A 27500-nucleotide genomic window follows, 5' to 3' on the forward strand; every position below is an offset into this window, starting at 1 on the left:
ACACACACACACACACACACACACACACACACACACACACATTTTGCTTAAATAAATCAATATTTGTCTTCTAAGAATGATACTTGTCTGTGTTGTTGGTTATTTCATGGCCCCTAGTACCAAAAAAAAATAAAAAAAAATAAAATACTGTCACCGTGAAATACGGCGGTATACTGTACTAACACCGTCACCGTACCGTTACACCCCTAATCTACACTTCAGACAGCCACATGTAACATCACATAGAATCACATCTTTAATTCTACGTACTGAACCTTTAAATATTCTCAGATCGTGAAACAGGAAGTAAAAACAGAGAATTTCATTTTTTCTGTCTGTATTTAAATTCTCAACGAAACCTAAAACAGAGCTTCTCCTGTCCGTCGGCTCCAAACTCGCCTCCTCTTGTGTTGTGTGGAGGTATTTTCTAGATGAAAGGAATCAGTGCAGATACTAAAAAAAGGCTTCAGTGGCGGGGAGTGGTGGCAGCTCTCCAGTTCTCCCAGTCCTTCCTTCCTTCCTCCCTCCTTTCCTTCCTTCTGTCCTTCTTTCCTTCCTTCAGGGAGTGGTGGCAGCTCTCCAGTTCTCCCAGTTCATCAGTCGTCATCCTTCCTTTCCTTCCTTCTGTCCTTCTTTCCTTCCTTCGGGGAGTGGTGGCAGCTCTCCAGTTCTCCCAGTTCATCAGTCGTCATCCTTCTTTCCTTCCTTCCTTCTGTCCTTCTTTCCTTCCTCTTTTCCTTTCTCTCCTTCCTCCCTCCCTCCTTTCCTTCCTTCGGGGAGTGCTGGCAGCTCTCCAGTTCTCCGAGTTCTTCCTTCTTCCCTCCCTCCTTCCTCCCTCCTTTCCTTCCTCCCTCCTTTCCTTCCTTCGGGGAGTGGTGGCAGCTCTCCTTCCTCCCTCCTTTCCTCCCTCCTTCCTTTCCTTCCTTCGGGGAGTGGTGGCAGCTCTCCAGTTCTCCCTGTTCATCAGTCATCATCCTTCTTTCCTTCCTTCCTTCTGTCCTTCTTTCCTTCCTTCCTTCCTCTTTTCCTTTCTCCCTACCTCCCTCCTTCCCTCCCTCCCTCCTTCCTTTCTCCCTCCTTTCCTTCCTTCGGGGAGTGGTGGCAGCTCTCCAGTTCTCCCAGTTCATCAGTCATCCTTCTTTCCTTTCTTCCTTCTGACCTTCTTTCCTTCCTTCCTTCTGTCCTTCTTTCCTCCCTCCCTCCTTTCCTTCCTTCGGGGAGTGGTGGCAGCTCTCCAGTTCTCCCAGTTCATCAGTCATCCTTCTTTCCTTTCTTCCTTCTGACCTTCTTTCCTTCCTTCCTTCTGTCCTTCTTTCCTCCCTCCCTCCTTTCCTTCCTTTGGGGAGTGGTGGCAGCTCTCCAGTTCTCCCAGTTCATCAGTGAGCTCGTCATGTAGATCTTTAGAGAGGAGGAGGAGAGGCTCCAGGAGATCAGCTGTTAATCCAGCAGCTGACACTGGCTCAAACTTCACTCAGAGAAATGATTTAAACCTGGGGGGTCAAACATGAGGCCCGTGGGCCAGAACCGGCCTTCCTTCATTCCTTCCTTCATTCCTTCCTTCCTTCCATCTGTCCTTCCTTCTGTCCTTCTTTCTTTCTTTTTTCCTTCTTTCCTTCCATCTTTCCTTCCTGTCTCCTTTTCCTTCCTTCCTTTCTTCCTTCCTTCCTTCCTTTCTTCCTTCCTTCCATCTGTCCTTCCTTCCCTCCTTTCCGTCCTTATTCCTTCCTCCTTTCCTTCTTTCCTCCCTCCCTTTTTCTCTCTTTCTTTCCTCTGTCCTTCTTTCCTACCTTCCTTCCTTCCTTCCTCCCTCCCTCCTCCCTCCCTTCCTCCCTCCTCCTTCCTCCCTTCCTCCCTCCTCCTTCCTTCCTTCCTTCCTTGACTCGAGAACAACAGGAGGATTAAAAGAAGTGTGTGGATTATAAAGGCTTCACTTTGACTCCCTCTTCTGCTCTAATGCAGTTATAGTCCAGATACCACCGTCTCTCTGGCCCTTCCTTCTTCCTTCCCTCCTTCCTTCATCCCTCCTTTCCTTCCCTCCCTTTCCTTCCTTCTTCCTTCCTCCCTTCCTTTTTCTCTCTTTCTTTCCTCTGGCTCTAATAGTGACTGAACCCTGTCACATAAGAAAAGCAGTGGACGTCTTCATTTATTGAATCCCCCCAACAATCAATCATCGTAGCGTCTGATGATGATGATGATGAGGATGATGATGATGAGGATGATGAGGATGATGAGGATGATGAGGATGATGATGAGAGCCAGGACAGATTTCTGTTGGCTGCAGGCTCGTCGTGACAGAGAGCCGAGAAGAGAAAAAACCAAAGTGCTCAGAGCAGCGTGTGAATGACTGTCACCACTCTGACTGTGAGATTGGAGCAACGTCGCCATCTGCTGGCAGAGACATGAACTCACTGTACATGTTGCTCTTACAGTCTTTTTAGCATCAGATTCCTTCTTAGTGTTTCCCTTCCTTCCTTCCTCCCTCCCTCCCTCCCTCCCTCCTTCCCTTCCTTCCTTCCTTCCTGTGGTGGAAGTATAGTAACAAAAAGACTTTGCTACTAAAAACACTGTAACGTTGAAACATAGAAGATGAAGATTTGACTCATTCAGACTCTGAAGCTTCATATTAGCTTCACATCAACTTTCTTTCCTCATCTTCCTCCTTTCTTTGTTTCCTCATGTTCCTTTCTTCCTATATTTGTTGTTTCCTTCATTTTCTCTCTTTTTCCTTCTTTGTTTGTTCTTTTTTTCTTTCTTTCCTTATCTTCCTCCTCCTTGTTCTTACTTCCTCTTCTTTCTTTCTTTCTTTCTTTTTTTCTTTCTTTCTTTCTTTCCTCCTACTTCTTGTTCTTTCTTTCTCTTCTTCCTCATTTCTGACTATCGTTTTTTTTCTTTCTTTCTTTTTTCTTTGTCTTTGTTTCTCTCTTCCAATTTTTTGTTTCTTTCTTCCTTTCTTTCTTTCTTTCTCCTTTTCTTTTTTTCCTCCTACTTCTTTCTTTCTCTTCTACCTCATTTTCTTTCTTTCTTTCTTCTTTCTTTTTTTCTTTGTCTTTGTTTCTCTCCTCCAATTTTTTCTTTTTTTATGTATTTATTTCCTCCTACTTCTTGTTCCTTCTTTCTTTTCTTCCTCATTTCTTTCTATCGTTCTTTCTTTGTCTTTCTTTCTTTTCTTTCTTTATTTCTTTCTTTCTTCTGTTTTTAATTCTTTCTTTCTTTCCTCCTACTTCTTGTTCTTTCTTTTTCTTCTACCTCATTTTTTTCTTTCTTACATTCTTTCTTTTCTTTCTGTCTTCCTTTCTTTCTTTCTTTCTTTCGGCTGAAGCTTCATATTAGGAATCATATCAGTCACATAAACACACTTCATGTTGCTTTAAGACCTTTTTCCTTTCATCTCTTCCTCTCTCTTTCTGTGTTCCTGCTCTTCATTCATCCCTCTCTCTTTCTGTGTTCCTGCTCTTCATTCATCCCTCTCTCTTCCTGTGTTCCTGCTCTTCATTCATCCCTCTCTCTTCCTGTGTTCCTGCTCTTCATTCATCCCTCTCTCTTTCTGTGTTCCTGCTCTTCATTCATCCCTCTCTCTTCCTGTGTTCCTGCTCTTCATTCATCCCTCTCTCCTTCTGTGTTCCTGCTCTTCATTCATCCCTCTCTCTTCCTGTGTTCCTGCTCTTCATTCATCCCTCTCTCTTCCTGTGTTCCTGCTCTTTATTCATCCCTCTCTCTTCCTGTGTTCCTGCTCTTCATTCATCCCTCTCTCTTCCTGTGTTCCTGCTCTTCATTCATCCCTCTCTCTTTCTGTGTTCCTGCTCTTCATTCATCCCTCTCTCTTCCTGTGTTCCTGCTCTTCATTCATCCCTCTCTCCTTCTGTGTTCCTGCTCTTCATTCATCCCTCTCTCTTCCTGTGTTCCTGCTCTTCATTCATCCCTCTCTCTTCCTGTGTTCCTGCTCTTCATTCATCCCTCTCTCTTCCTGTGTTCCTGCTCTTCATTCATCCCTCTCTCTTCCTGTGTTCCTGCTCTTCATTCATCCCTTTCTCTTCCTGTGTTCCTGCTCTTCATTCATCCCTCTCTCCTTCTGTGTTCCTGCTCTTCATTCATCCCTCTCTCTTCCTGTGTTCCTGCTCTTCATTCATCCCTCTCTCCTTCTGTGATCATGCTCTTCATTAATCCCTCTCTCTTCCTGTGTTCCTGCTCTTCATTCATCCCTCTCTCTTCCTGTGTTCCTGCTCTTTATTCATCCCTCTCTCTTCCTGTGTTCCTGCTCTTCATTCATCCCTCTCTCTTCCTGTGTTCCTGCTCTTCATTCATCCCTTTCTCTTCCTGTGTTCCTGCTCTTCATTCATCCCTCTCTCCTTCTGTGTTCCTGCTCTTCATTCATCCCTCTCTCTTCCTGTGTTCCTGCTCTTCATTCATCCCTCTCTCCTTCTGTGATCATGCTCTTCATTAATCCCTCTCTCTTCCTGTGTTCCTGCTCTTCATTCATCCCTCTCTCTTCCTGTGTTCCTGCTCTTCATTCGTCCCTCTCTCTTCCTGTGTTCCTGCTCTTCATTCATCCCTTTCTCTTCCTGTGTTCCTGCTCTTCATTCATCCCTCTCTCCTTCTGTGTTCCTGCTCTTCATTCATCCCTCTCTCTTCCTGTGTTCCTGCTCTTCATTCATCCCTCGCTCTTCCTGTGTTCCTGCTCTTCATTCATCCCTCGCTCTTCCTGTGTTCCTGCTCTTCATTCATCCCTCTCTCTTCCTGTGTTCCTGCTCTTCATTCATCCCTCTCTCTTCCTGTGTTCCTGCTCTTTATTCATCCCTCTCTCTTCCTGTGTTCCTGCTCTTCATTCATCCCTCTCTCCTTCTGTGTTCCTGCTCTTCATTCATCCCTCTTTCTTCCTGTGTTCCTTCCTCTGCTCTTCATTCATCCCTCTCTCCTTCTGTGTTCCTGCTCTTCATTCATCCCTCTCTCTTCCTGTGTTCCTGCTCTTTATTCATCCCTCTCTCTTCCTGTGTTCCTGCTCTTCATTCATCCCTCTCTCTTCCTGTGTTCCTGCTCTTCATTCATCCCTCTCTCTTCCTGTGTTCCTGCTCTTCATTCATCCCTCTCTCTTCCTGTGTTCCTGCTCTTCATTCATCCCTCTCTCTTCCTGTGTTCCTGCTCTTCATTCATCCCTCTCTCCTTCTGTGATCATGCTCTTCATTCATCCCTCTCTCTTCCTGTGTTCCTGCTCTTCATTCATCCCTCTCTCTTCCTGTGTTCCTGCTCTTTATTCATCCCTCTCTCTTTCTGTGTTCCTGCTCTTTATTCATCCCTCTCTCTTCCTGTGTTCCTGCTCTTCATTCATCCCTCTCTCCTTCTGTGATCATGCTCTTCATTCATCCCTCTTTCTTCCTGTGTTCCTTCCTCTGCTCTTTATTCATCCCTCTCTCTTCCTGTGTTCCTGCCCTTCATTCATCCCTCTCTCTTCCTGTGTTCCTGCTCTTTATTCATCCCTCTCTCTTCATGTGTTCCTGCTCTTCATTCATCCCTCTCTCTTCCTGTGTTCCTGCTCTTCATTCATCCCTCTCTCTTCCTGTGTTCCTGCTCTTTATTCATCCCTCTCCCTTCCTGTGTTCCTGCTCTTCATTCATCCCTCTCTCTTCCTGTGTTCCTGCTCTTCATTCATCCCTCTCTCTTCCTGTGTTCCTGCTCTTCATTCATCCCTCTCTCTTCCTGTGTTCCTGCTCTTCATTCATCCCTCTCTCTTCCTGTGTTCCTGCTCTTCATTCATCCCTCTCTCTTCCTGTGTTCCTGCTCTTCATTCATCCCTCTCTCTTCCTGTGTTCCTGCTCTTCATTCATCCCTCTCTCTTCCTGTGTTCCTGCTCTTCATTCATCCCTCTCTCTTCCTGTGTTCCTGCTCTTCATTCATCCCTCTCTCTTCCTGTGTTCCTGCTCTTCATTCATCCCTCTCTCTTCCTGTGTTCCTGCTCTTCATTCATCCCTCTCTCTTCCTGTGTTCCTGCTCTTCATTCATCCCTCTCTCTTCCTGTGTTCCTGCTCTTCATTCATCCCTCTCTCTTCCTGTGTTCCTGCTCTTCATTCATCCCTCTCTCTTCCTGTGTTCCTGCTCTTCATTCATCCCTCTCTCTTCCTGTGTTCCTGCTCTTCATTCATCCCTCTCTCTTCCTGTGTTCCTGCTCTTCATTCATCCCTCTCTCTTCCTGTGTTCCTGCTCTTCATTCATCCCTCTCTCTTCCTGTGTTCCTGCTCTTCATTCATCCCTCTCTCTTCCTGTGATCATGCTCTTCATTAATCCCTCTCTCTTCCTGTGTTCCTGCTCTTCATTCATCCCTCTCTCTTCCTGTGATCATGCTCTTCATTAATCCCTCTCTCTTCCTGTGTTCCTGCTCTTCATTCATCCCTCTCTCTTCCTGTGTTCCTTCCTCTGCTCTTCATCAGCCCGGTGACTTCATGAGGATCTACAACCTGCGAGCGATCACAGGATCCAGCACGGTGCCCGCCGGCTTCACCAGCAGCCAATCAGAGGAGGTGAATGAGCTGGCTCTGCACCTGCACGGAGGGATCGAGTTCGGCAGAGGGATCCGCATCCTGCCAGACGACTGCTCCGACGTGCAGGACATGAAGAGGTGACGGCAAGAGACCAGGGACAAATATCCTTCTTGTCCTTCTTTCCTACCTTCCTTCCTTCGTCCCTTCCTTCCTTCGTCCCTTCTTCCTCCCTTCCTCCCTTCCTTCCTTCGTCCCTTCGTCCCTTTGTCCCTTCCTTCTTCCTCCTTTCGTCCCTTCGTCCCTTCCTTCCTTCTTCCTCCCTTCCTTCCTTCGTCCCTTCCTTTCTTCCTTCCTTCGTCCTTTCCTCCCACCTTCCTTCCTTCCTTCTTCCTCCCTTCCTTCCTTCGTCCCTTCCTTTCTTCCTTCCTTTGTCCCTTCGTCCCTTCCTTCCTTCCTTCTTCCTCCCTCCCTTCCTTCCTTCTTCCTCCCTTCCTCCCTCCTTCCTTCTTCCTTCCTCCCTTCCTCCCTCCTTTCCTTTCCTTCCAACCTTCCTTCCTTGACTCGAGGACAACAGTCATTTAAAGTCTCTGATCAGCTTCTATTGAGCTTCATCAGTGTGAGTTACTATAGTTACCACCAGGACATGAAGAGGTGACGGCAAGAGACCAGGGACAAATATCCTTCTTGTCCTTCTTTCCTACCTTCCTTCCTCCCTCCTTCCTTCCTTCCTTCTTCCTCCCTTCCTTCCTTCGTCCTTTCCTTTCTTCCTTCCTTCGTCCCTTCCTTCCTTCCTTCTTCCTCCCTCCCTTCCTTCCTTCTTCCTCCCTTCCTCCCTTCCTTCCTTCTTCCTCCCTTCCTTCCTTCCTTCTTCCTCCCTCCTTCCTTCCTTCCTTCTTCCTCCCTTCCTTCCTTCGTCCTTTCCTTTCTTCCTTCCTTCGTCCCTTCCTTCCTTCCTTCCTTCTTCCTCCCTCCCTTCCTTCTTTCTTCCTCCCTTCCTCCCTCCTTCCTTCTTCCTTCCTCCCTTCCTCCCTCCTTTCCTTTCCTTCCAACCTTCCTTCCTTGTGTCAAGGACAACAGTCATTTAAAGTCCCTGATCAGCTTCTATTGAGCTTCATCAGTGTGAGTTACTATAGTTACCACCAGGACATGAAGAGGTGACGGCAAGAGACCAGGGACAAATATCCTTCTTGTCTTTCTTTCCTACCTTCCCTCCTTCGTCCTTTCCTTCCTTCGTCCCTTCCTCCCTTCCTTCCTTCTTCCTCCCTTCCTCCCTTCGTCCCTTTGTCCCTTCCTTCTTCCTCCCTTCCTTCCTTCGTCCCTTCCTCCCTTCCTTCCTTCTTCCTCCCTTCCTTCCTTCATCCCTTCCTCCCTTCCTTCCTTCGTCCCTTCCTCCCTCCTTCCTTCCTTCCTTCTTCCTCCCTTCCTTCCTTCGTCCCTTCCTTTCTTCCTTCCTTCGTCCCTTCGTCCCTTCCTTCCTTCCTTCTTCCTCCCTTCCTCCCTCCTTCCTTCTTCCTTCCTCCCTTCCTCCCTCCTTTCCTTTCCTTCCAACCTTACTTCCTTGACTCGAGGGCAACAGTCATTTAAAGTCTCTGATCAGCTTCTATTGAGCTTCATCAGTGTGAGTTACTATAGTTACCACCAGGACATGAAGAGGTGACGGCAAGAGACCAGGGACAAATATCCTTCTTGTCCTTCTTTCCTACCTTCCTTCCTTCGTCCTTTCCTTCCTTCGTCCCTTCCTCCCTTCCTTCCTTCTTCCTCCCTTCCTCCCTTCGTCCCTTCGTCCCTTTGTCCCTTCCTCCCTTCTTCCTCCCTTCGTCCCTTCGTCCCTTTGTCCCTTCCTTCTTCCTCCCTTCCTTCCTTCGTCCCTTCCTCCCTTCGTCCCTTCCTCCCTTCCTTCCTTCTTCGTCCCTTCCTCCCTTCCTTCCTTCTTCCTCCCTTCCTTCCTTCGTCCCTTCCTCCCACCTTCCTTCCTTCCTTCTTCCTCCCTTCCTTCCTTCGTCCCTTCCTTTCTTCCTTCCTTCGTCCCTTTGTCCCTTCCTTCCTTCCTTCTTCCTCCCTCCCTTCCTTCCTTCTTCCTCCCTTCCTCCCTTCGTCCCTTCCTTTCTTCCTTCCTTCGTCCCTTCGTCCCTCCTTCCTTCCCTCTTCCTCCCTTCCTTCCTTCTTCCTCCCCTCCTCCTTCCCTCCTTCCTTCTTCCTTCCTCCCTTCCTCCCTCCCTCCTTTCCTTTCCTTCCAACCTTCCTTCCTTGACTCGAGGACAACAGTCATTTAAAGTCTCTGATCAGCTTCTATTGAGCTTCATCAGTGTGAGTTACTATAGTTACCACCAGGACATGAAGAGGTGACGGCAAGAGACCAGGGACAAATATAGGAGGCTGAAAGAGAGAGAGAGTCTTTCTTTCCTTCCTTCGGGGAGTGGTGGCAGCTCTCCAGTTCTCCCAGTCCTTCCTTCCTTCTGTCCTTCTTTCCTTCCTTCCTCCCTCCCTCCTTTCCTTCCTTCAGGGAGTGGTGGCAGCTCTCCAGTTCTCCCAGTCCTTCCTTCCTTCTGTCCTTCTTTCCTTCCTTCCTCCCTCCCTCCTTTCCTTCCTTCAGGGAGTGGTGGCAGCTCTCCAGTTCTCCCAGTCCTTCCTTCCTTCTGTCCTTCTTTCCTTCCTTCCTCCCTCCCTCCTTTCCTTCCTTCAGGGAGTGGTGGCAGCTCTCCAGTTCTCCCAGTCCTTCCTTCCTTCTGTCCTTCTTTCCTTCCTTCCTCCCTCCCTCCTTTCCTTCCTTCAGGGAGTGGTGGCAGCTCTCCAGTTCTCCCAGTCCTTCCTTCCTTCTGTCCTTCTTTCCTTCCTTCCTCCCTCCCTCCTTTCCTTCCTTCAGGGAGTGGTGGCAGCTCTCCAGTTCTCCCAGTTCATCAGTCATCATCCTTCTTTCCTTCCTTCCTTCTGTCCTTCTTTCCTTTCCTTTCATTCCTTCCTCCTTCCTCCCTTCCTTCTTTCCTTTCCTCTCTTCCTTCCTTCCTCCCTCCTCCCTTCCTTCCTTCCTCCCTCCTTCCTTCCTTCCTTCCTTGACTCGAGGACAACAGGAGGATTAAAAGAAGCGTGTGGATTATAAAAGCTTCACATTGATTCCCTCTCCTGCTCCTTCCTTCATCCCTCCTTTCCTTCCCTCTTCCTTATTTCCTTTCCTCCCTTCCTTCCTTCCTCCTTCCTTTCCTAGACTGCAATTAATACAAACCAGGACAGGAAGCATCAGTTTAACATTTAATCATCTATAAATTCAGGAGCACAGATGAATATTAAAGCAGGTTTTCTTGCTGTAATCATTCCTTCTAGCCTTCCTAATACCTTCAAAATAAAAGCATTTACCAGTACAGTGTAATCAGATTAATTCAGCTGCAACCAAAAAAAAAAAAAACTAAATAGAAAAAAATCAAAGTAATAAGATTTAAAAAAGGAAACTAATTTAAAAAAAAAAAGTCTAAAAAGCAGATTAACTAAAAGCTTTGTGATAAAAATGATTTGTTTCACAGCAGCAACATTAAAAAGAGAGTCAATAAAAAGAATAAAAAAGAATAAATTATAATAAAATACTCAAACAATAAAAACAACTGGAAGTAAAAAATAGTCTCATGATGTAAAAGAGGAATATTAGAAAGAAATAAAGCAGAAATCTAGATATAGCTCAGTAGTGTAACATTAAAAATATACAAATAATAAAGAATATAAAAAGCAAGGCAGTTTTATTTATATAGAGCATTTCATACACAATGGCAACATAAGTTCCTTCCTTCCTTCCTTCTTTCCTCCCTTCCTTCCTTCCTTCTTTCCTTCCTTCCTTCCTTCCTCCCTCCCTCCCTCCCTCCATCCCTTCCTTCCTTCCTTCCTTCCATCTGTCCTTCTGTCCTCCCTTCCTTCCTCCCTCTCTTCCTTCCTTCCTTCCTTCTTTCCTTCCTTCCTTCCTTCCCTCCATCTGTCCTTCCTCCCTTCCTTCCTTCCTTCTTTCCTTCCCTCCATCTGTCCTTCCTTCCTCCCTCCCTTCCTTCCTTCCTTCTTTCCTTCCTTCCTTCCTTCTTTCCTTCCTTCCTTCCTTCCTTCTTTCCTTCCTTCCTTCCTTCCTTCCTTCCCTCCATCTGTCCTTCCTTCCCTCCATCTGTCCTTCCTTCCTTCCTTCTTTCCTTCCTTCCTTCCTTCCTTCCTTTCCTTCCTTCCTTCCTTCCTTCCTTCTTTCCTTCCTTCCTTCCTTCCTTCCATTAAATATAAGATTGCAGCATAAAATAATAAATTAGCTTTAAAATCATTAAAAGGACATAGAGTGCAAATGAAAGATTAAAATGTAAAGTGCATCATGTTTTATAACCAGAAGTCGTTTTCTTCTTGTTTCTGTTTCTTTAGAGTCGTGGAGGTTTTCCAGCAGGACGAAGACGAGCTGAACGACTCGGCGCTGCTGGAGGTTTGGAGCACTCCTCCTGAGGACCTGGGTACGAATCAGAGCCGACACGTTATAAATAATTATCATTTAGTTCCTTTATTTAGGATCTTAGTCAGTCTGGCCCTTTATGTTCTGAACTTTTGATCCATGGAGGTTTTATATTTGTGAAACGTTCCTCAGACTCTACTGAGCATGTGCAGTAGGCAGGGGTGGATTGGTCATTGGGAGTACCGGGACTTTTCCTGGTGGGCCGATGGCTGCCCGTTTTTTATTTTTATTTGTTTATTTAGTTTTTGCTGCGCCTTGCCATGGTAACTCTCCTGGCCCAGATCAGAGACCTGCACCGGCCCAGAGAGCTCCGCTGCAGCCTGCAGACACAGCAGAGGCCCATTGGCTTGTCTGTCTAAAGAATACCTGGCCCAGTGGCCCTATGATAGGCTACAGAGGCCCAATGGCTCTATGATAGGCTACAGAGGCCCAATGGCTCTATGATAGGCTACAGAGGCCCAATGGCTCTATGATAGGCTACAGAGGCCCAGTGGCCCTATGATAGGCTACAGAGGCCCAATGGCCCTATGATAGGCTACAGAGGCCCAATGGCCCTATGATAGGCTACAGAGGCCCAATGCCCCTATGATAGGCTACAGAGGCCCAATGGCCCTATGATAGGCTACAGAGGCCCAATGGCTCTATGATAGGCTACAGAGGCCCAATGGCCCAATGGCCCTATGATAGGCTACAGAGGCCCAATGGCCCTATGATAGGCTACAGAGGCCCAATGGCTCTATGATAGGCTACAGAGGCCCAATGGCCCAATGGCCCTATGATAGGCTACAGAGGCCCAATGGCTCTATGATAGGCTACAGAGGCCCAATGGCCCTATGATAGGCTACAGAGGCCCAATGGCCCTATGATAGGCTACAGAGGCCCAATGGCCCTATGATAGGCTACAGAGGCCCAATGGCTCTATGATAGGCTACAGAGGCCCAATGGCCCAATGGCCCTATGATAGGCTACAGAGGCCCAATGGCTCTATGATAGGCTACAGAGGCCCAATGGCCCTATGATAGGCTACAGAGGCCCAATGGCTCTATGATAGGCTACAGAGGCCCAATGGCCCAATGGCCCTATGATAGGCTACAGAGGCCCAATGGCCCTATGATAGGCTACAGAGACCCAATGGCCCTATGATAGGCTACAGAGACCCAATGGCCCTATGATAGGCTACAGAGACCCAATGGCCCTATGATAGGCTACAGAGGCCCAATGGCCCTATGATAGGCTACAGAGGCCCAGTGGCCCTATGATAGGCTACAAAGGCCCAGTGGCCCTATGATAGGCTACAGAGGCCCAATGGCCCTATGATAGGCTACAGAGGCCCAATGGCTCTATGATAGGCTACAGAGGCCCAATGGCTCTATGATAGGCTACAAAGGCCCAGTGGCCCTATGATAGGCTACAGAGGCCCAATGGCCCTATGATAGGCTACAGAGGCCCAATGGCTCTATGATAGGCTACAGAGGCCCAATGGCCCTATGATAGGCTACAGAGGCCCAATGGCTCTATGATAGGCTACAGAGGCCCAATGCCCCTATGATAGGCTACAGAGGCCCAGTGGCCCTATGATAGGCTACAGAGGCCCAGTGGCCCTATGATAGGCTACAGAGGCCCAATGGCCCTATGATAAGCTACAGAGGCCCAATGGCTCTATGATAGGCTACAGAGGCCCAGTGGCCCTATGATAGGCTACAGAGACCCAATGGCCCTATGATAGGCTACAGAGGCCCAATGGCTCTATGATAGGCTACAGAGGCCCAATGGTCCTATTTTAGGCTACAGAGGCCCAGTGGCCCTATGATAGGCTACAGAGGCCTAATGGCCCTATGATAGGCTACAGAGGCCCAATGGTCCTATTTTAGGCTACAGAGGCCCAATGGCCCTATGATAGGCTACAGAGGCCCAATGGCCCTATGATAGGCTACAGAGGCCCAATGGCCCTATGATAGGCTACAGAGGCCCAGTGGCCCTATGATAGGCTACAGAGGCCCAATGGCCCTATGATAGGCTACAGAGGCCCAATGGCACTATGATAGGCTACAGAGGCCCAATGGCCCTATGATAGGCTACAGAGGCCCAGTGGCCCTATGATAGGCTACAGAGGCCCAATGGTCCTATGATAGGCTACAGAGGCCCAATGGTCCTATTTTAGGCTACAGAGGCCCAGTGGCCCTATGATAGGCTACAGAGGCCCAATGGCCCTATTTTAGGCTACAGAGGCCCAGTGGCTCTATGATAGGCTACAGAGGCCCAGTGGCCCTATGATAGGCTACAGAGGCCCAATGGCCCTATGATAGGCTACAGAGGCCCAATGGCCCTATGATAGGCTACAGAGGCCTAATGGCCCTATGATAGGCTACAGAGGCCCAATGGCCCTATGATAGGCTACAGAGGCCTAATGGCCCTATGATAGGCTACAGAGGCCCAATGGCCCTATGATAGGCTACAGAGGCCCAATGGCCCTATGATAGGCTACAGAGGCCCAGTGGCCCTATGATAGGCTACAGAGGCCTAATGGCCCTATGATAGGCTACAGAGGCCCAATGGCCCTATGATAGGCTACAGAGGCCCAATGGCTCTATGATAGGCTACAGAGGCCTAATGGCCCTATGATAGGCTACAGAGACCCAATGCCCCTATGATAGGCTACAGAGGTCCAATGGCCCTATGATAGGCTACAGAGGCCCAGTGGCCCTATGATAGGCTACAGAGGCCTAATGGCCCTATGATAGGCTACAGAGGCCCAGTGGCCCTATGATAGGCTACAGAGGTCCAATGGCTCTATGATAGGCTACAGAGGCCCAATGGCCCTATGATAGGCTACAGAGGTCCAATGGCCCTATGATAGGCTACAGAGGCCCAATGGCACTATGATAGGCTACAGAGGCCCAGTGGCTCTATGATAGGCTACAGAGGCCCAATGGCCCTATGATAGGCTACATAGGCCCAATGGCCCTATGATAGGCTACAGAGGCCCAATGGCTCTATGATAGGCTACAGAGGCCCAATGGCCCTATGATAGGCTACAGAGGCCCAATGGCTCTATGATAGGCTACAGAGGCCCAATGGCCCAATGGCCCTATGATAGGCTACAGAGGCCCAATGGCCCTATGATAGGCTACAGAGACCCAATGGCCCTATGATAGGCTACAGAGACCCAATGGCCCTATGATAGGCTACAGAGACCCAATGGCCCTATGATAGGCTACAGAGGCCCAATGGCCCTATGATAGGCTACAGAGGCCCAGTGGCCCTATGATAGGCTACAAAGGCCCAGTGGCCCTATGATAGGCTACAGAGGCCCAATGGCCCTATGATAGGCTACAGAGGCCCAATGGCTCTATGATAGGCTACAGAGGCCCAATGGCTCTATGATAGGCTACAAAGGCCCAGTGGCCCTATGATAGGCTACAGAGGCCCAATGGCCCTATGATAGGCTACAGAGGCCCAATGGCTCTATGATAGGCTACAGAGGCCCAATGGCCCTATGATAGGCTACAGAGGCCCAATGGCTCTATGATAGGCTACAGAGGCCCAATGCCCCTATGATAGGCTACAGAGGCCCAGTGGCCCTATGATAGGCTACAGAGGCCCAGTGGCCCTATGATAGGCTACAGAGGCCCAATGGCCCTATGATAAGCTACAGAGGCCCAATGGCTCTATGATAGGCTACAGAGGCCCAGTGGCCCTATGATAGGCTACAGAGACCCAATGGCCCTATGATAGGCTACAGAGGCCCAATGGCTCTATGATAGGCTACAGAGGCCCAATGGTCCTATTTTAGGCTACAGAGGCCCAGTGGCCCTATGATAGGCTACAGAGGCCTAATGGCCCTATGATAGGCTACAGAGGCCCAATGGTCCTATTTTAGGCTACAGAGGCCCAATGGCCCTATGATAGGCTACAGAGGCCCAATGGCCCTATGATAGGCTACAGAGGCCCAATGGCCCTATGATAGGCTACAGAGGCCCAGTGGCCCTATGATAGGCTACAGAGGCCCAATGGCCCTATGATAGGCTACAGAGGCCCAATGGCACTATGATAGGCTACAGAGGCCCAATGGCCCTATGATAGGCTACAGAGGCCCAGTGGCCCTATGATAGGCTACAGAGGCCCAATGGTCCTATGATAGGCTACAGAGGCCCAATGGTCCTATTTTAGGCTACAGAGGCCCAGTGGCCCTATGATAGGCTACAGAGGCCCAATGGCCCTATTTTAGGCTACAGAGGCCCAGTGGCTCTATGATAGGCTACAGAGGCCCAGTGGCCCTATGATAGGCTACAGAGGCCCAATGGCCCTATGATAGGCTACAGAGGCCCAATGGCCCTATGATAGGCTACAGAGGCCTAATGGCCCTATGATAGGCTACAGAGGCCCAATGGCCCTATGATAGGCTACAGAGGCCTAATGGCCCTATGATAGGCTACAGAGGCCCAATGGCCCTATGATAGGCTACAGAGGCCCAATGGCCCTATGATAGGCTACAGAGGCCCAGTGGCCCTATGATAGGCTACAGAGGCCTAATGGCCCTATGATAGGCTACAGAGGCCCAATGGCCCTATGATAGGCTACAGAGGCCCAATGGCTCTATGATAGGCTACAGAGGCCTAATGGCCCTATGATAGGCTACAGAGACCCAATGCCCCTATGATAGGCTACAGAGGTCCAATGGCCCTATGATAGGCTACAGAGGCCCAGTGGCCCTATGATAGGCTACAGAGGCCTAATGGCCCTATGATAGGCTACAGAGGCCCAGTGGCCCTATGATAGGCTACAGAGGTCCAATGGCTCTATGATAGGCTACAGAGGCCCAATGGCCCTATGATAGGCTACAGAGGTCCAATGGCCCTATGATAGGCTACAGAGGCCCAATGGCACTATGATAGGCTACAGAGGCCCAGTGGCTCTATGATAGGCTACAGAGGCCCAATGGCCCTATGATAGGCTACATAGGCCCAATGGCCCTATGATAGGCTACAGAGGCCCAGTGGCCCTATGATAGGCTACAGAGGCCCAGTGGCCCTATGATAGGCTACATAGGCCCAATGGCCCTATGATAGGCTACAGAGGCCCAGTGGCTCTATGATAGGCTACAGAGGCCTAATGGCCCTATGATAGGCTACATAGGCCTAATGGCCCTATGATAAGCTACAGAGGCCCAGTAGCTCTATGATAGGCTACAGAGGCCCAATGGCTCTATGATAGGCTACAGAGGCCCAATGGCCCTATGATAGGCTACAGAGGCCCAGTGGCTCTATGATAGGCTACAGAGGCCTAATGGCCCTATGATAGGCTACATAGGCCTAATGGCCCTATGATAGGCTACAGAGGCCCAATGGCTCTATGATAAGCTACAGAGGCCCAGTAGCTCTATGATAAGCTACAGAGGCCCAGTAGCTCTATGATAGGCTACAGAGGCCCAGTGGCCCTATGATAGGCTACAGAGGCCCAATGGCCCTATGATAGGCTACAGAGGCCCAATGGCCCTATGATAGGCTACAGAGGCCCAATGGCCCTATGATAGGCTACAGAGGCCCAGTGGCCCTATGATAGGCTACAGAGGCCCAGTGGCCCTATGATAGGCTACAGAGGCCCAATGGCCCTATGATAGGCTACAGAGGCCCAATGGCCCTATGATAGGCTACAGAGGCCCAATGGCTCTATGATAGGCTACAGAGGCCCAGTGGCCCTATGATAGGCTACAGAGGCCCAATGGCCCTATGATAGGCTACAGAGGCCCAATGGCTCTATGATAGGCTACAGAGGCCCAATGGCTCTATGATAGGCTACAGAGGCCCAATGGCTCTATGATAGGCTACAGAGGCCCAGGAGTCCCACCCACTCATCATTTCTACCTATAATGACTTCCCCCAAATCAGGTCACCAGAGTTAAAGTGTTTTAAGTGTCAACATGCACCTTTCTTTGTGTCCACAGTCCAATTTGTTCATGAAGGACATTGATGATATGATGCTTTATACATCTTTTTCAGTCAGTGTTTATGGTTTATTGTTTATTGCTTGTTCAACAGTTTCACATGATACAGTTAAAACTAATGAAGCCTATTCAAGTCTCCAGAATATAAGGGATATTGTTCAGTATACTACTGTTATTAAGGGCTTCTGTGTTTAAATGTACATCAATGCGAGTTGGCTCAGTATCTGCACGCGGATTGTAGTGGGCCGGTCTGGACCAAAAAGTCCAGGGCCGAATTTTTGTCCCAGTCCAGACCTGGGAGTAGGAGGAATAACGCGGTCGTCTAGAAACTTCACCAGTTGTTAATATTTCAGACTTATTGCTGATTGATCTGATCATCGCTCTGTTCTCGTCTCTGCGTGTGTTTCAGACGCTGATCCAGAGGAGTGGAGCTCACGTAAGAAAACACTCAACTCTAATCCATTTTATTGGTTCTGTGATTATACTTTTATTTTGAAAGGATCCGTCTTTGGTGAACATGCTCATCTGTTTAAACCAGGGGTGTCAAACATGCGGTCCGGGGTCCATTTTAAATATAAAATCAGATTTTCCGTTATTATTCCAACAATGGAGACGTTTACAGTATTACAGCAGTAAAGAAAAATAAAATTAGTATGAAAAAAAAAAAAAATAGTAGAAATATATAATAAAGAAATAATAGTAGAAATATATCATTAAAAATAAATAATAATTGTGATATTGTTTACAGCACAACAGAGATTACATTATTATTGCACAGATTAAAGTAAATATATATATATATATATATATATATATATATATATATATGTATATATATAGTATATTTATTAAATGATGTCATACCAATCTCCGACTGTAGGTGGTGCTGTTGAGCCATTTTCTAGTGATTGATTTTTTTACTGGCCACAAAAAAGCTCCTGCAGCAGCTTTGTGTTCCTCCTCTGTTTCACAAACACCGTCGATCCACATTGTCTCCAACACATGAACTCAGATGAACTTTACATATTTTTCTCTCTGCAGACAGAAGATGTGGAGACGACGTGCAGACGGAGACGCTGTCTGAGGTGAAACGCTCCGATCCGGGTCGAGTTCATCACGTCAGAGTCCAGCTGAGATCCTACGAACCTCGAAGACTCCACCAAGCTCTGAAGCTCTACTGCAGCAAGTGTTCCAGCATGTAGGCTCACACACACACACATATACACACACACACACTAACACACACACACACACACACACACACACATATACACAGACACATACACACAATAACACACACATACACACACACACACTCTGAAATGAAGCCAACCAGGAAGTAACTTAGAGCTGCATTCTATCAAAAGGCCACCAGGGGGCGACCGTCTCTATACAAGTCAATGGAGAATTCACCAACTTCTCACTTGATTTCTAACCTCAGTAAACGTTTTCAAAATGTGTTTATGGTCTCAATCGCTAGTTTAAAGCCTTCTTCAATGCAGTATGATGTTCATTTGGGACATTTTGGCCTCCCTGATTTTATATGTGACGATAAAGCAGGGTATGCATTAGGGCGTGGCTACGTCCTGATTGACAGGTTGATTGACCAATGTCCTCAAGATCCAGCCCTCGTAACCATAGCAACCTCCCCGCTCCGCCCATGGCCCCGCCTCATGCCCATATAAGTAGAATCCGTGTTTTTATTTTTCCCAGCATGCACCTGAAATTTTCAAGATGGCGCTGCCTAGATTAGAAACTATTGGCTTCCGAGCAGCAGTCCACAAACCAATGGATGACGTCACGGATGTTACGTCTGTTTCTTTTATACAGTCTGTGGTTTTAAAACAAATGTATGAAAGCTGCATTTATTTGAAGTGTTCTGACTCAGTTTCAGACACACATGCAGCTCGAAACACAAACTTTAGACTCATGTGATTAAATCAGAAGTGTAACTTCCTGTTGTGATCTCAGGCAGGAAGTCCCGGATGACGAGCTGCTTGCCGGTCTCTTCTCTGAGGCGTGCAGAGACTCTGAACCCTGCACGTCTCCACAGTGGATGCTCTCGGGTCAGATCGACCTCCCCTCGCCTCCCAGAGCTCTGGGCCTCCACCTGTCCTCACACCTGCTGTACGAGGGCAAAGCCACCGAGCTGCTCTTCCTCAGAGGTAACGAACATCCGACCTGCTCCTCTAATATCCGTCACCAGCTGAAACGTCTCCTGACAGGATGGACGACGTGTTTCTGATGTTTCGCAGGTTCGACTTTGGAGGAAACGCGTCTGCTGGCGGCCAGTTACCAGAACATCGTCCCTGTGATGTCATCAGCAGGTCACCTGACTCTGCTCGACCTGACGGCTCCTTTCCTGTTCAGAGGCAAGAAACGATACTACGGGTAAGAACTCCAGTACTTCACTGTAGTACTGTTAGAGGTACTAGTACTTTACTGTAGTACAGTTAGAGGTACTAGTACTTTACTGTAGTACTGTTAGAGGTACTAGTACTTTACTGTAGTACTGTTAGAGGTACATGTACTTTACTGTAGTACTGTTAGAGGTACTAGTACTTTACTGTAGTACAGTTTGAGGTACTAGTACTCTACTGTAGTACAGTTGGAGGTACTAGTACTTTACTGTAGTACTGTTAGAGGTACTAGTACTTTACAGTGTGTAGTCGGCTCACATTTCAGATGTCTATGAGTTGTTAACAGCTCCACCAAATACTGATTCTTCCCTCTAAACTTCTCACATGCTTTCATTTCAATAAATGTTCAAATGATCCAATATTTCAGCAACAATCAAAGATTAGAGAAAAAGTCCAAAAACTGAAAACACATTTGTGGATCAGAACTTTGTTTTTTCTTCTTTCCCAGTAATCATCTCAGCAGCCCTCACATTTATCTGCTGACCCTTTGGAGGGGCCCCACCCCTAGGTTGGGAACCACTGGACTAAACTAGCTAACTGTATATAAAGTAGTGTAAACTAGCTAACTGTATATAAAGTAGTATAAACTAGCTAACTGTATATAAAGTAGTATAAACTAGCTAACTGTATATAAAGTAGCATAAACTAGCTAACTGTATATAAAGTAGTGTAAACTAGCTAACTGTATATAAAGTAGTATAAACTAGCTAACTGTATATAAAGTAGTGTAAACTAGCTAACTGTATATAAAGTAGTGTAAACTAGCTAACTGTATATAAAGTAGTGTAAACTAGCTAACTGTATATAAAGTAGTGTAAACTAGCTAACTGTATATAAAGTAGTATAAACTAGCTAACTGTATATAAAGTAGTATAAACTAGCTAACTGTATATAAAGTAGTATAAACTAGCTAACTGTATATAAAGTAGTATAAACTAGCTAACTGTATATAAAGTAGTGTAAACTAGCTAACTGTATATAAAGTAGTGTAAACTAGCTAACTGTATATAAAGTAGTATAAACTAGCTAACTGTATATAAAGTAGTATAAACTAGCTAACTGTATATAAAGTAGTGTAAACTAGCTAACTGTATATAAAGTAGTATAAACTAGCTAACTGTATATAAAGTAGTATAAACTAGCTAACTGTATATAAAGACATTATAATAAGAGGAGACATATCACTCCCATTGAAATGCATGCAGGGAAACTACGTAACGCCAAGATGGCCGGTGTTTGCACATGTCCCGCCTCTTCTGGTGCCGTTGCTCCAATCATTTTGCTGGTCCTACGCGGTCATGTTGGAAGTCATTTTCAACAGCGACATTTTAAAACACATGATCAGCAGTTTATACTTTGTGTACATATATTTTGTAATGCTTTATCCAAAATTGTGGCATGATCTGGGAAAGTTGACTGTGAGCAAACTCCTGTCTCTGCTGTGAGCGTAAGAGGACGTCTTGCTGTCAGTGCCTGCCGTAAATGAAGACTGTCGTGAAGTATTGTGCATGTGCAGTCCAAGATGCCTGTAAGGAAAAAGGCTTTTAAAACGTTAATTTGATACCAAACCATCAAACCCTTTCAGCGATTATAGTTTGATTTTCATCGTGATTTCAACACATACAGTGCTGGCCGAAAGTATTGGCACCCCAGAAATTCCGTCAAAAAAGGCCCAATTTCTCCCAAAAAATGAATGCAATCACAAATGCTTTGACATTAAAATGTTCATTTAATTTATCTTCAATGAAAAATCACAAAAAAGAATTGTCAAAAAGCCAAATTGAATATAATTCTGCACCAAACATAAAAAGGGGGTGGACAAAAGTATTGGCAGCCTTTGAAAGATCATGTGCTTCTTCTCTAATTTGAATATTTAACGGCACCTGGTACTCACCTGTGGCACACAACAGGTGGTGGCAATAACTAAATCACACCAACAGCCAGTTAAAATGGATTGAAGTTGACTCAACCTCTGTCCTGTGCCACACACACACACCACACATGGAGCATGGAGAAAAGAAAGAAGACCAAAGAACTCTCTGAGGACTTGAAAAACAAAATTGTGAAGAAGCATGAGCAATGTCAAGGCTACAAGTCCATCTCCAAAGATCTTGAAGTTCCTGTGTCTACTGTGCGCAGTGTCATCAAGAAGTTTAAAGAGCATGGCACTGTGGCTAACCTCCCCAGATCTGGACGGAAAAGGAAAATCGATGACAGATTTCAGCGAAAGATTGTGCAGATGGTGGAAAAAAATCCTAGACTAACATCCAAACAATTTCAGGCTGCCCTGCAGTCCGAGGGTACAACAGTATCAACCCGTACTATCCGCCGGCGTCTGAATGAAAAAGGACTCTATGGTAGAAGACCCAGGAAAACCCCATTTCTGACCCAGAGACACAAAAAAGCCAGGCTGGAGTTTGCCAAAACCTACCTGAGAAAGCCAAAAACATTTTGGAAGAATGTTCTCTGGTCAGATGAGACAAAGGTAGAGCTTTTTGGGAAAGGGCATCAACACAGAGTTTTCAGGGAAAAAAATGAGGCCTTCAAAGAGAAGAACACGGTCCCTACAGTCAAACATGGTGGAGGTTCCCTGATGTTTTGGGGTTGCTTTGCTGCCTCTGGCACTGGACTGCTTGACCGTGTGCATGGAATTATGAAGTCAGAAGACTATCAACAGATTTTGCAGCATAATGTAGGGCCCAGTGTGAGAAAGCTGGGTCTCCCTCAGAGGTCATGGGTCTTCCAGCAGGATAATGACCCTAAGCACACTTCAAAAAGCACTAGAAAATGGTTTGAGAGAAAGCACTGGAGACTTCTAAAGTGGCCAGCAATGAGTCCAGACCTGAATCCCATAGAAAACCTGTGGAGAGAGCTCAAAATGGCAGTTTGGAAAAGGCACCCTTCAAATCTCAGGGACCTGGAGCAGTTTGCCAAAGAAGAGTGGTCTAAAATTCCAGCAGAGAGTTGTAAGAAACTCACTGATGGTTACCGGAAGCGGTTGTTCGCAGTTATTTTGTCTAAAGGTTGTGCTACCAAGTATTAGGCTGAGGGTGCCAATACTTTTGTCCAGCCCATTTTTTGAGTTTTGTGTAAAATAATATTTGATTTGACTTTTTTTCATTCTCTTTTGTGTTTTTTCATTGCAATAAAAATAAATGAAGATATTAATGCCAAAGAATTTGTGATTGCAATCATTTTCTGGAAGAAATTGAGTATTATAGGACGGAATTGCAGGGGTGCCAATACTTTCGGCCATCACTGTATGTTTTTTATGTCCCTTAGACCTCGGGACATGGAGATACAGCTCTCTCCCTATTCATTTAGATAGCCGGTTGGTCTTCCTATGGCCAAATAGCTGCCCGGAGGCGTGGCCAATTTTGTCGCCAAGTGAGACGACTTGCCTTAGAAGGACTTTGATATAAAGTAGTATAAACTAGCTCCACCTCCAGCAGCTACAACACAACAACATGCTGCTCTAAAACTGATGCTTCACTATTAATAATCTAATGATGTCATCTATAATAATATATCACTACTTTTACTGTAATACTGCATACTACATCACTATAATACTGCAGTACTTTTACTGTAATACTGCATACTACATCACTATAATACTGCAGTACTTTTACTGTAATACTGCATACTACATCACTATAATACTGCAGTACTTTTACTGTAATACTGCATACTACATCACTATAATACTGCAGTACTTTTACTGTAATACTGCATACTACATCACTCATAATACTGCAGTACTTTTACTGTAATACTGCATAGTACATCACTATAATACTGCAGTACTTTTACTGTAATACTGCATACTACATCACTATAATACTGCAGTACTTTTACTTGTAATGGAGTATTTGTACATGGCAGTAAAGTTAAATGTTGAGCAGCTTTTAACTGAGACTTTACTGTAAATGAGGAAACAGTTTGAATCCACAGTGCGGCTCCTCGTCCTGATAACCTTTAAACACAACAAGCTCCACCCTGAGATCAGAGTTCATTGTTCTCTCTAATAATAATTTGCCAGCTTGTGATCAATAAAGTATATCTATCTATCTCTCCCTTCAGAGCTACAGTTTGAAGGTGGGTGTAAACAACATGTGACTCAGCACAGATGTCAGGCTGGTTTTACAACTTTATCACATGATGTTCAAAGTTCAAAGTTATTAAACTTGTCAGCAAGTGAGGCTCAGACAGTCGTTGCCTCTGAGAGCTGAAATGGCGCAGAACGATCAGCTGGACCAAGAAACACTCAACTGTTCGATCTGTCTGGATCTACTGAAGGATCCGGTGACTACTACCTGTGGACACAACTACTGTATGAGGTGTATTAAAGGATTCTGGGATGGAGAGGATCAGAGGAAGATCTACAGCTGCCCTCAGTGCAGAGAGGCCTTCACACCGAGGCCTGTCCTGAAGAAAAACACCATGTTAGCAGCTTTAGTGGAGCAGCTGAAGAAGACTGGACTCCAAGCTGCTCCTGCTGATCACTGCTATGCTGGACCTGAAGATGTGGCCTGTGATGTGTGCACTAGGAGGAAGCTGAAAGCCTTCAAGTCCTGTCTGCAGTGTCTGGTCTCTTACTGTGAGAATCACCTCCAGCCTCATTACACTGTTGGTCAATTTAAGAAACACAAGCTGGTGGAGCCCTCGAAGAAGCTCCAGGAGAACATCTGCTCTCGTCATGATAAGGTGATGGATATATTCTGCCATACAGATAAGAAGTGTATCTGTTATCTGTGCACTATGGAGGGTCATAAAAGCCACTACACAGTTCCAGCTGCAGCAGAAAGGGCTAAGAGGCAGAGAGAGCTCGAGGTGAGTCGACTAAACATCCAACCGATAATCCAGGACAGAGAGAAAGGTGTGAAGCTGCTTCAACAGGAGGTGGAGGCCGTCAGTCGCTCTGCTGATAAAGCAGTGGAGGACAGTGAGAAGATCTTCACTCAGCTGATCCGTCTCCTCCAGAAAAGAAGCTCTGATGTGAAGCAGCAGATCAGATCCCAGCAGGAAACTGAATTGAGTCGAGTCAAAGAGCTTCAGGAGAAGCTGCAGCAGGAGATCACTGAGCTGAAGAGGAAAGACGCTGAACTGAAGCAGCTCTCACACACAGAGGATCACAACCAGTTTCTACACAACTACCCCTCAGTGTCACAACTCAGTGCACCTACAGACTTATCCAGCATCAATATCCATCCTCTGAGAAACTTTGAGGATGTGACAGCAGCTGTGTCAGAGCTCAGAGATAAACTACAGGACATCCTGAGGGACAAATGGACAAACATCTCACTGACAGAGACTGAAGTGAAGGTTTTGCTGTCACAACCAGAGCCCAAGACCAGAGCTGAGTTCTTACAATATTCATGTGGCATCACTCTGGATCCAAACACAGTAAACACACAGCTATTATGTGTGGGGTACAGAAAGGTAAAACATACAAAACAACAACAGTATTATTCTAGTCACACAGACAGATTCACTGATAGGTGTCAGGTCCTGAGTAGAGAGAGTCTGACTGGACGTTGTTACTGGGAGGTGACGAGAAAAGGAGAACATGGACTCTATGTAGCAGTCGCATACAAGAATATCAGCAGATCAGGAAGTGAATCTGAATTTGGACGTAATGACAAATCTTGGTCTTTTCATTGTGGCAATTACGGTTATAGATTTTGCTTCAACAACATTGAAACTCCCGTCTCAGGTCCTTGTTCCTACAGAGTCGGAGTGTACCTGGATCACAGAGCAGGTATTCTGTCCTTCTACAACATCTCTGACTTCATGACTCTCCTCCACAGAGTCCAGACCACATTCACTCAGCCTCTCTATGCTGGATTTAGGCTTTATCCTTCATGTTATATTGATAAAGAATCCACAGCTAAGTTGTGTGAAGTGAAATAGACAGAAGTCATTTCAGACTTCATGTGTCAGATGTTGTAATTCTTCATGTTTTTGTCTCCATGTGTCTGAGCTTCTCAGAGATCAGCTGACATGCTAATAGTGATATTCAACACTTTATTACACTTTATGTATGTGTCGTTTATATTATCAGTTTCTTTAAATGTGACTTTTTCCTGTGAGTTTTTATCCATGGAGGCTCTCACTGCTCATCACCATGTTTTTAACCTTCACTGACATTTCTTCAGATGGAAATGTGAACTTCTCTTTGTTCTAAATGTTAGTTTCATGTTTGTATTGATGTATTTGTGTCCGTTGTTTCTTAAACAGAGAAAACAGCAGAACTTCCTTCATCACAGATATTTTGTTCTCATCACTTTGTAAATTCATAAAGAAATGTTCAATCAAACTGTAATGATCATGATAATAATCATTAATGATGTTCTTGTACATAGCTGACATTCTGGGTTAAACTAACTGACTGTGTGGATGAAGTCAATCTGAACATGAAATCATTGATCACACTTTACTGATTGGATGTGTCAACAATCTGAAGCTTCAATAATCAATAAAGATGATTTTTATCAACAGTGATCAAAGTGTTTTCTTCTCATTCAAAGCTTCTGGAGAAAATGTGAAACTACAATGAGAGTTTATTAGAGACAGTTTTCCTCCTGAAATACTACAAAGTTCACTTAATAATACTGCAGTACTTTTACTGTAATACTGCATACTACATCACTATAATACTGCAGTACTTTTACTATAATACTGCATACTACATCACTATAATACTGCAGTACTTTTACTGTAATACTGCATACTACATCACTATAATACTGCAGTACTTTTACTGTGATAAAATGACTCATTCAGAAGACTGACGCTTCATATTAGCTTCAGATCAACTTTTAAATCCATGTTTCCACAGAAGGAGGACGTTGTGAGTGCATTATAAAGGTGTCTTCTAATGGTCAGTATGAACAGGAGCCATTACAGACAGATAAACTTCTTTAAATGCTTATTTGCTCTGATGACTCTGTGTGTGTGTTGCAGGTGTAAGCATTGCTCTGAGGCTGCATTGAGGGATGTGTGTGCAGAAAAAGACCAACAGATCGATGAGAAGATGGTCGCTGACGGTGAGTTTGGTTTTGAACTGATCTACTAATCAGTATTGTGTCTGTATCAAAGTCTAATATATCTTATTGCTCCATTATTGTCCAAAAACAGCTGCACAGGTTTACATGTTCTTTTATTATGAAGCTTTTGAACTCATGACTTCTATCGTCATCTAGAGACAGATTCTAGATGACGATCTGATTTCAGGTCTGTTTCCAGCTCCTGTTTCCTGAAATAAATCATGTTGTATTTTTTCTGGCCTGCAGCTCTCGGTGTTCAGTTGCTGCGTTACGTTTTGGTGATGAAGCTCGAGCTGCAGGACGCCACCGACACGTTGGACGTCTTCCTGTGGAGAGACGCTGTGAGTTTAATGCGTGTTCGGTGTGGAACAGATAAGATTATATTACAGGGAGATGTTTGTTTTTCTCTGGGCAGTAAACATTTCAAACTAAACATGTAATTTTAATATAAATGTCAAGCTGGAGAATTGACCATCTTAATTAGTCCATCTAACTATCGAAAGACATAATAGAGCAGCTCTCCATCATATCAGCTGTTCTCCCTGAATTCATGAAAATAATCTGATGCACAAATTCTCTCACACAATCTGCTGATCTACTCCTAATTAAGCCTCTAAAAAGGCAATTCAACTGTATATACTGTATATAACGTCAACGATAACTATAACGTTAACGATAACTATAACGTTAACGATAACGTTAACGATAACGTTAACGATAACGTTAACGATAACTATAACGATAACTATAAGGTTTACTATAATGTTAACGATAACTATAAAGATAACTATAACGATAACTATAATGTTAACAATAACTATAACAATAAGTATAACTATAACGTTTACTATAATGTTAATGATAACTGTAAGGGGTTCAGCTCTGAGGCATCTATTAATCTTCTCCATACATATTTTTCTTATTCTTTTGCCAAATTTCGGTGCGTAATTTCTCCCGTAGCTTTGAGAAAACCCCGACAATATATACATCAAACAGGAAAGAGGTGCTATGATTTTTGATGTTGGAATTCCAATTATTCCCAAAAAAACGGGAGATTTCTCCATTGGAAATGAATGGGAATTTTTTGAAAAACCCACAAAATTTCACCTGTTTTCTCATACCTGCACGTAGAAATGTGATTCAAACTTTAAAACG

General features: G+C 45.5%; 1 protein-coding gene across 1 annotated transcript in view; it reads left to right on the forward strand.

Annotated features, from left to right (window-relative positions):
* pot1 (protection of telomeres 1 homolog) overlaps positions 1–27500 on the forward strand; it is a 78678-nt gene that overhangs the window by 47200 nt on the left and 3978 nt on the right. Inside the window, exons 6-12 of the mRNA XM_053319359.1 lie at positions 6420–6607; positions 10848–10949; positions 17907–18074; positions 18848–19041; positions 19132–19267; positions 26263–26345; positions 26592–26686. Of these exons, the coding sequence (XP_053175334.1) occupies positions 6420–6607; positions 10848–10949; positions 17907–18074; positions 18848–19041; positions 19132–19267; positions 26263–26345; positions 26592–26686 (966 nt within the window). The remainder of the gene's footprint in view (positions 1–6419; positions 6608–10847; positions 10950–17906; positions 18075–18847; positions 19042–19131; positions 19268–26262; positions 26346–26591; positions 26687–27500) is intronic.

Source organism: Scomber japonicus, chromosome 5 (genome assembly GCF_027409825.1).
Source record: "Scomber japonicus isolate fScoJap1 chromosome 5, fScoJap1.pri, whole genome shotgun sequence".
Taxonomy (NCBI): Eukaryota; Metazoa; Chordata; class Actinopteri; order Scombriformes; family Scombridae; genus Scomber; species Scomber japonicus.